Source organism: Dipodomys merriami, unplaced genomic scaffold (assembly GCF_024711535.1).
Source record: "Dipodomys merriami isolate MVZ:Mamm:240054 unplaced genomic scaffold, mDipMer1.0.p SCAF_60, whole genome shotgun sequence".
Classification (NCBI taxonomy): Eukaryota; Metazoa; Chordata; class Mammalia; order Rodentia; family Heteromyidae; genus Dipodomys; species Dipodomys merriami.
This window is the reverse complement of record NW_027206180.1, coordinates 8,172,882-8,182,189: the sequence shown is the minus strand read 5'-3', so window position 1 is coordinate 8,182,189 and position 9,308 is coordinate 8,172,882. Positions and strand designations below refer to the sequence as shown.

The 9,308-nt window shown below is 48.8% G+C and overlaps 1 protein-coding gene across 3 annotated transcripts in view; it reads right to left on the bottom strand.

The window, feature by feature from the left end:
• LOC138814677 (intraflagellar transport protein 140 homolog) overlaps positions 1–9,308 on the bottom strand; it is a 59,030-nt gene that overhangs the window by 33,401 nt on the left and 16,321 nt on the right. For 2 of the 3 annotated variants that reach the window (XM_070003827.1, XM_070003825.1), the window contains exons 14-19: positions 8,017–8,134; positions 7,141–7,271; positions 6,085–6,253; positions 4,844–4,975; positions 3,839–3,874; positions 1,158–1,357 (exon numbers count right to left, since the gene is read on the bottom strand). In XM_070003827.1, the coding sequence (XP_069859928.1) occupies positions 1,158–1,357; positions 3,839–3,874; positions 4,844–4,975; positions 6,085–6,253; positions 7,141–7,271; positions 8,017–8,134 (786 nt within the window). The remainder of the gene's footprint in view (positions 1–1,157; positions 1,358–3,838; positions 3,875–4,843; positions 4,976–6,084; positions 6,254–7,140; positions 7,272–8,016; positions 8,135–9,308) is intronic. The other variant, XM_070003826.1, reaches the window with a different exon arrangement.

The window sequence follows — 9,308 nt, the reverse complement described above, 5'->3', positions numbered from 1 at the left end:
TCGAAAGCCCTTCCAATTGCAGGAGGCTCTGGCCTCACTGGCTTAGATGGATCGTGGTCCAGGGGTCCCATGCTATCCTGAGTATTTTGAAAGACACCTTCCCTACTACAAAATCATCATTGCAAATGGAGTTCCCTCTGAGCAACTTAATCTTACAACATTTTCCCTCCACAGTATCAATCTTCTCTAGTTTTTCTTTTCTTTTGGTCATGGGGCTTGAACTCTAGGCCTGGGCACAGTCCCTCAGCTCTTCAGCTCAAGGCTAGCACTTTACCACTTGAGCCAGAGCAGCACTTCACCACTTCTGGTTTTCTATTGGTTTATTGAAGATTATAGTGTGTCACAGATTTTTCTGCCTGGGCTGGTTTTGAACTGTGATTCTCAGATCTCAGCCTCCTGAGTAGCTAGGATTACAGGCGTGAGCCACCAGCACCTGGCCTTCTCTAGTTTTTCTACCCTTTTGAGATTAAAATTTGATAAATACTCTTGCCCAGAGTTACTGAATTACCTCTGCAATGGAGAGAAAGGTACTTGCTGGACAGCTTCTAAATGATGCCATCTTTTATAATTTTTTTTTGTTGCCGGTTGTGGGTCTTGAACTCGGGGCCTGGGCGCTGTCCCTCAGCTCTTCAGCTCAAGGCTAGCGCTCTACCACTTGAGCCACAGCGCCACTTCTGGCTTTTTTCTTTTTGCTTATGTGGTGCTGAGGAATCGAACCCAGGGCCTCAGGCATGCAAGGCAAGCACTCTACAACTGAGCCGCCTTCCCAGCCCCATCTTTTATAATTTTAATTGCATTTCACCTCCGTTTTAGTGTTTATGTACTGACACTTTTTAGCAGAATTTAACACTTGCAGAACTTCCAACTAGGAAGTACCTTGAACACTTTCTAATGAACAAAACAGTTAGGATAATAGCCTAAGAGCTTCTGGTACCACAGAGCAAAAGTATCAGGCTCACCTTCTCCACCAAATACACCTGCTCTGGGAATGGTGTACGCATGCCCTGCTCTCTGAGCTCCACAGCTTTTCACTGAGTGAAAAGACCACTAAATGCACCATGACAGTCACTAAAGGGTTAATGACATAAACTCGAATTGAGTAGGCCTAAGAAAAATAAAGCCTGTGGGACGCGTGCCTCCAGGAATAGAATCCTTACCTTTTAATGAGTTTGATAGATTTGAAAGCTTCATCCATGTCTCCAATGGTGGCGAAGAAGCTGAAATTGAGCATGGCATCTCGAGTGGGCTTGTCGCAGTCTTCCAGCCCCACAAAGTCTCGCAGAGGTTTCTTGGCCACCATCTGGGGTATCTGGTGGTGATCAGAATCCACCTTGTCTTCGGTGCCTGCCTCTCCAGGCTGGAGGAGAAAAACCAAATTTGCTTGTCAGTCATGTGCAAAGGTACGTCTAACTCTTGGTCGCTTCTACATTTATGTCATCCTGAGAAAATCCACCTGTAGGCAGGCCCAGGCTAAATGGTCCTCTCAAGGTGCTAGAAAACCTTTAGAGTCACTGGAAATGATCTAGTCTCAAATAACAAGTAAACAAAGGTTGTTGAGATGAACTCTTTATTGAGCCTCTAATTCACTAACAGCAGAGACTCAGCAACTAAAAATGGCTTTTGCTAGCCAAGTATGGTAGCTCAGACCTATAATCCTAGCTACTAGGGATTAGAGACTAGGAGGATCATGTTTTAAGGCCAATTCCGCTAAAAAGTTTGCAGGATCTCATCTCAACCAATGTGTGGGGCTGTGCACCTGTGGTTCAGCTATGCAAGAACATAAATAGGAGCATCTTGATGCAGACTAGTCTAGGCGTAAATGCAAGACCTTATTCCCACAATAACTAAAGCACAAGAGGCTGGGAGCATGGCTCAAGTGGTCGAGTACCTGCCTAGCAAGCATGATACCTTGATTTGAACCCCCACCCCCACCTGGGTTCTCTCCCTCCCTACTTCCTTTTAAAAGTTTTGCTCAAGGCTGGCACTCCAAAATTTGAGCCACATTTCTACTAGGTTTGGCTGGCTAAGAGATAGGAGTATCTGAGATAGTCCACTGGGCTGGCTTCAAACTGTGAAGCTCAGATCTCCGCCTCCTGAGTAGCTAGGGTTACTGGTTGGGCCACCAACTCCTAGAAGCCTGGGTCTCTAGCTTTCTACATCCAACACTTCCTACAGGAACTACTGGGCCCCACTGCTCTCCCACCATCTTTCTCCTGCTCCCACCTCTTTGTGTGCTGCTCTACATGGCACTGCCCAGTGCACTTTGCCCAGGCTGGAGCCCCAGCTCTGCAGGCCGTCTCTCAAGTGGAGGTGATTAATTATGATACACCCTTCCTGGACCAGGTCCCTCAACAGTCTGTACCTCTCACTTCTGACTTCTGTGTGTGTTGTCAGTCATGGGGCTTGAACTGTGGGCCTGGGCGTTGTCCCTGAGCTCTTCAGCTCAAGACAAGGACTCTACTCTACCATTTGAGCCACAGCACCACTTGCAGGTTTCTGGTGGTCAATTGGAGATAAGAGTCTCACAGCCTTTGTTGCCAAAGCTGGCTTTGAACCGTGATCCTCAGATCTCAGTCTCCTGAGTAGCTAGGATTACGGGCACGAGCCACTGGCACCCGGTTTCTCTGTGTGCTTCTGAAGACTAGCCCATGCTAGTCTTTAGTGTGCAGTCCTCGGGTCGCACTTTCCCAAGGCTAGGGCTATGGGTGTGCACTATCGGTGACTTCCTCTGGCTCAGATCTGAATAACTCAGCCTCACTTCTCTTTTGAAGCTGACCTGCAACTCAAGTGCCCAGGCCCGGGGAAGGGTGGTGGGGCTCGTCAGGCCTGGCTGTGCCTTTCCAGGCACAGAACAGAACAGGACATAAATAAAAGCCCTGAGGCAGCTCAGTTTAGGGAGGCTGAGTTTTGGGCCCACAGATTTTAAACTCTCAAATGGGAAGCTAAAGAGTTTGATCTAAATGAGTGGGAAACTGTCAGGAAACGTACAGAGAAACCAGTGACACCTTATTCACAAAAAAAAAAAAGCCTGCTCCACTATAATGCACGGCAGCCAGACTTCCCATCGTGAGCCCCGTCAGCCCTGTTAGGGTCTCATTAGAAGCCGCTTCACTGAGAACACCTTGCGGATATCAACAGCTGTGAGAGGTGAGGACTAGCTATGTCAAGCCGTGACTGTGTGATCACCACCACGCCGTGCAGGTCCTAGGGATAAGAGCTGCTGGATTATCGCCTAGACCACCCGAATGAGCGCGCGCTGCACACCTGGGTGCTGCACACCTGGGTGCAGCGTAACAGGAATTTGCACGTAGGCAAATACATAGGCAGTAACTATTTATTTATTCCTGTATATATGCATGCACGTACGTGTAAATGTGTATGTTTGTTGTTCATTCAAACTTGAGAACCTCCTGCTTCCAGCTCCAGGGTGCTGAGATTACAGGTGTGTTCCACTATGCCTGAGCATAAAGTAGGTAGCCTTTAGAAGAACCAAATGCCTCATGGCTATTCTTCAGCATTGCTTTTACAGCTAAACAAACAATCCTCCCCACATTGCAAACACAGGTAACTAAGCACACTGTCCACAGACATCAGGGACAGGGCTGTGCAGGCCACAGGTCCACCCAGGCTGCAGGTGCACATGGGACCTGGAGTTGGCAGACTCCTGGCAAGCTTTGCTAGGTGATGTGGGGCCCTGCTCAAACAAAACAGCCCCAGGGGCTCAGCAAAGCTCTCTACTGGGTGGGAAGTGCATATACAACACAGTGGAACACGCAGGACAAGTCTGGAGGAAAGGACAAAGTCAAGGGAACACACTGTAACCCGGCTCTGTACTTACGACTGTGCTGTACAGTCCTCCTCTCTGGAACAACAACTGTGAGTGCGGGTACAGATGTGAGGTGAGAATGAGAGAGGAGAGATGTATGAATGTGGGAAGAAACGAAAACCACACGTGGCACTAACGTGAAGAACTTAACAGAAAGAATTATAATTTTTATTTTTTGTCAGTTGTGGGGCATGAACTTAGGGGCTGGTCACTGTCTCTGAGCTCTTTTGCTCAAGGTTAGTGCTGTATCACTTTGAGCCATAGCACCATTTCCAGTTTTCTGGTGATTAACTGGAGATTAGAGTCTCATGGACTTTTCTGGTTCCAAACCTCGATCCTAAGCTCTCAGCCTCCTAAGTAGCTACGGTAATAGGTGTGAGCCACCAGCACCCAGCTGATAGAAATAATTTTAAAGAACTTTACTATTTGATTTCTCAAATCAAAGAGACATTAAAGCACATAAGAAATTCGAAGTAGCTGGGTGCCAGTGGCTCATACCTATAATCCTACCCACTCAGGAAGCTGAGAGCTGAGGATCACAGTTCAAAGCCAGCCCGGGCAGGAAAGTCTGTAAGACTCTTATCTCCAATAAAGCACCAGAAAACTGGAAGTGGAAGTGGTGCTGTGGCTCAAGCAGTAGAGCATTAGCCTTGAGCTGAAGAGCTGAGGGACAGCGTCCAGGCCCAGGGTTCAAGCCATACAACCACAACCAACCAACCAACCAAAAAAAAAAAAAAAAGCAAAGTAAGAATGAAATTTAGAAAACCATCAGCCCAGTGGTTGGAAAATCTATTTAAAATGAGGCCGTCAAGGAAGGCTGCACAGACAGAGCAGCGAGTCCTTGAGCTTGCTAAGTCACAAGAACTCTTCCTTCTTCATCTTCATGAAGATCAACTCCATTTCAATGTACATACAAATATAATACATAAGATGTTCATATGCCACCCTCTAGTGACTGTGCAATCCCATACATATGGCATTATGTAATGACTTGGAAAATGCCTCAGGGACACATACCTTTTTTGTGAAGTAATAGTGGGGTACTTCCACCCCCAGGAGGGTCTGGTAGGCAGAGGGAAGGGGGAAGCTGTCATGGAGCAGGAAGCCATGTTCTTCAGAAGCGAAGAATGACAAAATCAAAACACCTTCCTGAGAGAAAGGACACTAATTATTCCAGTTTTCATATTCTTCTTGGTTTTCATTTTCATTGCCAAGGTGTTTTATGAAACCCAGAAAACACAGGAAGGAGCGCGCACAGACATAGCCAGGCTCCCCTTCGGGGCCTGACCTCTACACCTCCCTGCCAGGGCTTCTCAGCCCTCATCAGCCCATGCTGAAGAACCAAGATGCTTCCCAGAGAGATGCACCTTGTAAGTCTGTGACAAGCAGACCCTGGGGATCCCTTCTACCTGAACTGGTAGAGGAGGCTAAGATCTGGTTCAAAGCCAGCCTGGGCAGGAAAGTCTGTAAGACTCTTATCCCCAATTAACTGCCAGACAACCAGAAGTGGCGCTGTGGCTCAAGTGGTAGAGCGCTCGCCTTGAGCTGAAGAGCTGAGGGACAGCGCCCAGGCCCAGAGTTCAAGCCCCACGACCAACAACAACAACAAAAAGTCAAGAGCAACAGAGGCTTTCTGCTTTGCTTTGGAGGACTAGTGAGAGTTGGGCCTTATGGTGTGCAGGAATTTCTGAATCGGAACTAGTAAGGGGCGAGAAGGCGGACCTTTCCACATGGCAGTGTGAATGCTTACAACTGCACGTTACCCTCACAGAAGATGAAAGGAACTCAATCAAATGGCCAGGAAATACCCTTCCCACTAACATGCCGTCTCCTTTCACTCAGCTAGGTACTGTTTTCATTGCTCCCTGGCCCTAACAGCATAATTCCTCTGCCAATTTTCTTTGTTTTCCTCATTCAATGACAGAGAGGATATCTCAACATTTTTCCACCTCGCATTTAGGATCCAGGCCCGAGTTTGCTCTTGAGAACTTCAAGGCACTGACACCAGCTGCTGATCCTAGAGCAGACTGTGACCATAAACATGAGTGGAGTAATCTGGCTGGAGCCCAGTCCTGTGGGCTGAGGGTGGGCTGACCTGCGCCAGCTGGCTGGCGTGGGAATGTGGGGCCTGACGCTCCAGTGTCACTTCATTCAATGGGAAGCAGGAAGCAGATCGTCTACTCCACATGAATGAGTTTTCCTACTCACTCTCCCGTGAGCCCTTTCATGAAGCTGTGATGCAGTAAAGCAGGAGGTACCGAGCGTCTGCTGCTGTCCTCCAGGGGGGGCTGCCGCTCTGCAGCCTGCGGCGATGCTCCGTGTGCCTCCTGCACAGCCTCACACACAAAAAGCCGCGGCTCGCTCTGATCCCAGAAATGGCTTACAGGAATGTAATTTGTCAGACTCTCATCCGCAAAGACACGGTTCCTAAAACAGAAGAGAAGATCCACCTTGAACTCTGAGAAGAGCATTTTTGTTAACACTACCCATAGCCATGGAGGAGGGCCTCAGCCAGCCACCATGATGGTGGCCCTTTGCACCCAACATGAGCGTGTGTCCTATAGGAACACTCATTCAGACTTTCAGGCATCAGATCAGTCTTCAAGTTCAGTGAGGTCCAGTTTGATGACGTATAGGTCTGGAGATCTTCTAGAGTCTAGAACTCAGGCCTCACGCTTGCTAGACAAGTAGTCTACCTTTGAGCATCCCCCATACTCACCCTCCCTTTTTTGTTGGCCAGTCTTGGGCCTTGAACTCTGAACCAAAGCACTGTTCCTAAGCTTTTTTTTTTTTTTGGTCCAGTCGTGGGGCCTGAACTCTGGGCCTGGGCGCTGTCCTTCAGCTCTTCAGCTCAAGGCTAGCGTTCTACCACTTGAGCCACAACGCCACTTCCGGCTTTTTTCTTTTTGCTTATGTGGTGCTGAGGAATCAAACCCAGGGCCTCAGGCATGCAAGGCAAACACTCTACCCACTGAGTCACCTTCCCAGCCCCTCCTAAGCTTCTTTCACTCAAGTTTAGTGCTCTACCACTTGAGCCAAAGCATTACTTCCAGCTTTTTCAGTAATTTATTGGAGATAAGAGGCTCACAGACTTTCCTGCCTGGACTGGCTTCAAACCATGACCCTCAGACCTCAGCCTCCTGAGTAGCTAGGATTACAGGTTTGAGTCACCAGCTCCTAGCTTTTACTTTTTGTCTGTATTACTAGTAACTGTTGTAAGGTCCTCTGAAGTTTGGAATATAACTTAGCAAACAACCTGCCTGGAAATTGAGAAGCAAAAACCGTTCTCAACAAAATCCTCCCGCCACATTTACTTGTTAGTCTCGTGCCCGTTAAAGGAGAGTGTCTCTCGCTGGTCAATCTGCCCAGTCTTAAAGTCGAAGACAGTCACCATGTCCATCTCAACGTCATAGAAGCAGAGTTTGGAATCGGGGCTGTTGTCAGTCTACAAAAGAGAAGACAGGACAGCGTTGTCCGGCCTGTGACCCTGGCTCTATATAATGCACGAGAGAAACACCCTGCCGTTAGCCACACTGCCTTCCAAGGTAGAATACTCTCAAGATTCAAAATTTGAAGAGAAACTTTCCTTTATCCTCAACAGTTTTGAGATACTACTTTGTTATTTCATGCATATTATATTATAGAACTAGAAATTATAAATACACTTTGCATTTAAGCCACACCTCCAGTTTTGGCTTTTTGCTGGTTGACTGGAGATAAAAGTCTTACAGCCGGGCGCTGGTGGCTCACGCCTGTCATCCTAGCTACTCAGGAGGCTGAGATCTGAGGATCGTGGTTCAAAGCCAGCCCAGGCAGGAGAGACCGTGAGAATCCTATCTTCAATAAACCACCAGAAAACCGGAAGTGGCGCTGTAGCTCAAGTGGTAGAGCGCTCGCCTTGAGCTGAAGAGCTGAGGGACAGTGCCCAGGCCCAGAGTTCAAGCCCCACGACCGACAAAAAAAAAAAAAAAAAAAAAAAAAGTCTCACAGATTTGTTTGCCTGGGCTGGCTTCAAATAATGTGGAAGGTAGGGAGAAGAGATGAAGGGTTGGCCTTGAACTCAAAGAATTACCCAGAAGAGGACACAGCCAGAGCAAGTGGAAGCGAGTAAGTGGGGTCCAGAGGCCCCCCCCTCCCCCCCCCCCCCCCCCCCCCCGCAGACCACAGCAGCAAGGACACGTGTGAGCTACCTTACTGAGCAGGATGCTGATCTTGCTTCCACTGGCATTGCACCGGAGGGAAGAGATGGCCCCCACTCCAGGGAGCAGCTCAGCCAGGTTCTTACAGTTGCAGTGCACCTTGGCCTCCCTGTGGGAGCAGAGGGGTCGGCATCAATGCCAGGTGCTCTTCACACCTGCCAGCCTTCTCCTTCCTTGCACAAGTCACTGACAGGGCCCTTCCTCTCTGACTGCAGGACGCTGGCTTATGGTGAGTTCTGCCTAGCAGCTTGCTGCTTCTCATTCTGGCATCACAGGTGCCCAGGAGCCAGGCCAGGCCTGGAACGCAGTGTGGGGAGGGGCGCGCTGGAACAGACCTGGGACACAGCGGGTCTGTGAGGGCCATGCTGTTGTTTTCAGCAAATGCTTTCCTCTTGTCAGACAATGCTGCTCCCCACCTTGTGCCTCCCTTTCTATCATGCTATGGGCCTCTACTGCAGGCAGGGAAAATCCCTCATCCTTCCTCTGCTAGCAACCTCCAGCAGGTCCTGGTTTACTGCCAGAAATGATCCTCAGAATGTAGTGCGGCTCTGTTATATACCTTGTTCCCAAGAGCCCATGTGATGTTTACTCTTCATATTTCTTTTTTTGTTGTTGTTGGTCGTGGGACCTAAACTCTGGGCCTGGGCGCTGTCCCTCAGCTCTTCAGCTCAAGTCTAGCGTTTTACCAGCTCAAGGCTAGTGTTTTGCCACTTGAGCTACAACCCTACTTCCAGTTTTCTGGTGGTTTATTGGGAGATAAGAGTTTCATGGACTTTCTTGCCAGGGCTGGCTTTGAACTGCGATCCTTAGATCTCAGCCTCCTGAGTAGCTAGGATTACAGGCGTGAGCCACTGGGGCCTGGCTTACTCTTCATGTTTCTTTTTTTTTTTTTTTTTTGGGTCTGGTCGTGGGGCCTGAACTCTGGGCCTGGGCACTGTCCCTCAGCTCTTCAGCTCAAGGCTAGCGCTCTACCACTTGAGCCACAGTGCCACTTCTGGCTTTTTTCTTTTTGCTTATGTGGTGCTGAGAAATTGAACCCAGGGCCTCAGGCATGCAAGGCAAGCACTCTACCACTGAGCCACCTTCCCAACCCCCTCTTCATGTTTCTTTAGACTCCTCTAGCTAGGTTCTCAGACTTGCCTAGTTTTTGAAAACCTTGGCAGGTTAGAGGGGCTCTGTTGAGGAATGGAGTAGGACATCCCTCTACTGGGATCTGTGAGCTAACATTCTGTACCCTCTGTATTCCACTCTGGGGTCCCCCAGTCTTCTAAGTGATGTTCACA